Raw genomic sequence first — 2,746 nt, 5'->3', positions numbered from 1 at the left:
GGGGTGCTCAGGGCTAATATTTTTTTTGTTGGGGTTTTTTTGATACAGCAAATAAACATTTTTGTTTTAAACTGCCAACAGCTATTTAAAAATACATTTCACTGGCATCCCATCTGGTCTTGAATTATTAGATGTTTTATTTGCAGTCTATGCATTGGAATAGTCTTGCAAATTTTTTATTAGTCCTCAAGTAAGATGCCCTCCCTGCCCTTGGGAAACTATAATTTAAACAGAGATAACTTGAGGGAAATGAATGTATTTGGCAGCTCTCCTGATTCCTTGGTTATTTGCATATTCTGCAGATGTAGCATTGTAACAATGTACTTTATATGTTTGGAAAAATTAAGCTAAATTTTGAGCTTGTCCCATCCCATGCCCTATGTCTGAACTCCTGTTCAAAGTCAGCATCACATCATGCCTAGAGCTGATCGATGTGGCCCAAGAATGCAAGAAACAGTTTGTGATTTTCACAGAATCACAGAATCATTAAGGTTGGAAAAGACCTCTTAAAATCATTGTGTCCAACCTGTGACCGATCACCACCTTGTCAACCAGACCAGAGCACTAAGTGCCACATCCAGTCATTTCTTGAACACCTCCAGGGATGGTGACACGCCCTGGGCAGCCCATTCCAATGTGTAATAACCCTTTCCATGAAGAAATTCCTCCTGATGTCCAATTTTGCTTAATTAACTTCCATGGCAAAGGAATCCACAGATAATGCAGATCCAGAAATCCCTAGATAAAGATGTACTTCTTTTAAAATACTGTTAGTACTGCAGGCCTGAGAGCTGCTTGGTTTTGGACTCACAGTTCACGAAACTGATGAAGATGACAGTGGGAGAATCCTGCAAGGTGTCCCCACTGAGTCCACGAAGGTGTTAGTGCAGCAATCCCTGGAGGTATTTAAAAGACCTGGTGAAATTGTTTAGTGGTGGCTTTGGCAGTGGTAGGTTAATGGTTGGGCTCTATGACCTTAGAGGTCTTTTCCAGCTTAAATGGTTCTAATGATCACTTCTGATGGATTACAGAGCACTGGTCTAGATGACGTAGTGTCAGCCCTCCCAGCCCTGGTTCTGGTGCTGTTTGTGATTTAGGACATTGATGCTGCCATCGGTGGCCACAGTGACTTTGCTGTGTGCTCATCTCAGACCATCATTTGATGAACACTGTTCTATCCACCATAAGCCAGCACTGGTACTGAAGGGAAAAAAAACTGTCCAAGGCTTTCAGATTTCCTCCCCTTCTGTTTTCACAAACATTTCTCCAGCAATGTGTGAACCAGTGCACAGATCTGCTCTGCACCAAGATAGAAAAGCTGCCTCTGGGATCAGCTTAAGCTGACTAAGATCCAAACTGCTGTCACAGTCATAGCTGGAGACAGAAATGTACCTTGTTTTCTGGCTTGTCAAGTTGTTGTGAGAACGTAAACAACACTTATGTTTGATCCAAATGTCTGAACACTTTCATGTAATGTTTTTGGGAATCCTTTTGGCTGGATACCATTTGCTAATTATATCATCAAAATATAATAACCATCATAGAAATTGGAAGGGGTAAAGCTTGTAGCTTTTAAACTTTGCAAGATGCATGGTGAACACTGGTTACCTTTACAGAATGGCAAGTTACCTTGAAATAAAGACAGGATGAAGTAGCAAGTTTGGATCTTAATCTGGAAGCCCTCATACAAAGTGGATGTAGAATTCTGCTTTCTCTATGGACAGAAAGAGATGCAAATTGACACAAAAACCTCACAACACCTTGGAAGTCCCATTTCCTTTTTAAATTATGATTTCTCTGGACTACTTTTATTTCCTTTCCTCAAGGAAAAATATAGTGACAGGCAATTTTTGCATACAGAAGTTGTAGTATGGCTTAGCAACAACATGCAATGCTCTTTAAGGTTTAATATTTTATTTTAAGGTTGATTAATCACACAAAGAAGCTAATGGAGAAAGAAGAAAAGCTCTGCATTAAAATTCTTCAGACATTACGAGAAATGCTTGACAAGAAAACTAACTTTGCGGAAGAGGTACTGCTACCACTTTTATAATGAACATAGAACTTACAGCAGGGTAATGTTGGCTGTGCGGCAGCAACAGAATCTGACATGATTTCACTTCTGTACATGTTTTAGAGACGCCTTGGTGTCTCAGGAACAGTGTGGTAAGGCAGGGAGTCAGGTTGGAACAGAAGAAACTATCTGCCTTACATAGTTTTGTGTGAGACTCTTGACAAGAGTGAATGGAAATGAATTAGCAGTAGCAAGTATTACTATGTATAATTATTATATGTTGGCTATCCTTTATTTCTGGAGACTAGTCGTCTTATGTCACATCTGACTTTACCATAAAATCAGTTGGAAATACAGGGATTTTTAATTGCAAGTGTAGTTTCTCCCTGCTTCCTGTGGTGCCAGACTTTTGTACTCTACACACTTTTTAATGCTCGGAAATGTGTGATGGGAATATGCAGTGTTTAAGCAGAGCTGCCAGTTTTGGAAAGAAGTGACATAGTCTGTACTCTGGAAGCGTCTAATTATTTCTTGTATTCCTCTCTCTCCCCTTATTGCCCAGTTTTCTCTTGCAAACCCAGAGTTTTCAAACACTTGTTTCACTTTGCCTGTGCTGTTGGATACCAATAACTAGGTTCAGATTTACATGTCAGCTGTCCCTTCTTTTTGAGCCTGATCCCCCTGCCTCTTGTGTGGTTTCCTTTTATCCGCATTTCTGGGTATTCCCCAAAT

The 2,746-nt window shown here is 40.2% G+C and overlaps 1 protein-coding gene across 1 annotated transcript in view; it reads left to right on the top strand.

Annotated features, from left to right (window-relative positions):
* The window catches only part of LOC103805612 (inositol 1,4,5-trisphosphate receptor type 2), a gene marked incomplete at its 3' end in the record, with an annotated part of 88,032 nt that extends 86,000 nt beyond the window's left edge, over positions 1-2,032 (top strand). Inside the window, exon 35 of the mRNA XM_009078268.1 lies at positions 1,924-2,032. Coding sequence (XP_009076516.1) covers positions 1,924-2,032 — 109 coding nt within the window. The remainder of the gene's footprint in view (positions 1-1,923) is intronic.
* Between the last annotated feature and the right edge of the window lie 714 nt (positions 2,033-2,746).

This window comes from Acanthisitta chloris, unplaced genomic scaffold (assembly GCF_000695815.1).
Source record: "Acanthisitta chloris isolate BGI_N310 unplaced genomic scaffold, ASM69581v1 scaffold2747, whole genome shotgun sequence".
Taxonomy (NCBI): Eukaryota; Metazoa; Chordata; class Aves; order Passeriformes; family Acanthisittidae; genus Acanthisitta; species Acanthisitta chloris.
This window is presented reverse-complemented; position numbering and strand designations above follow the sequence as displayed.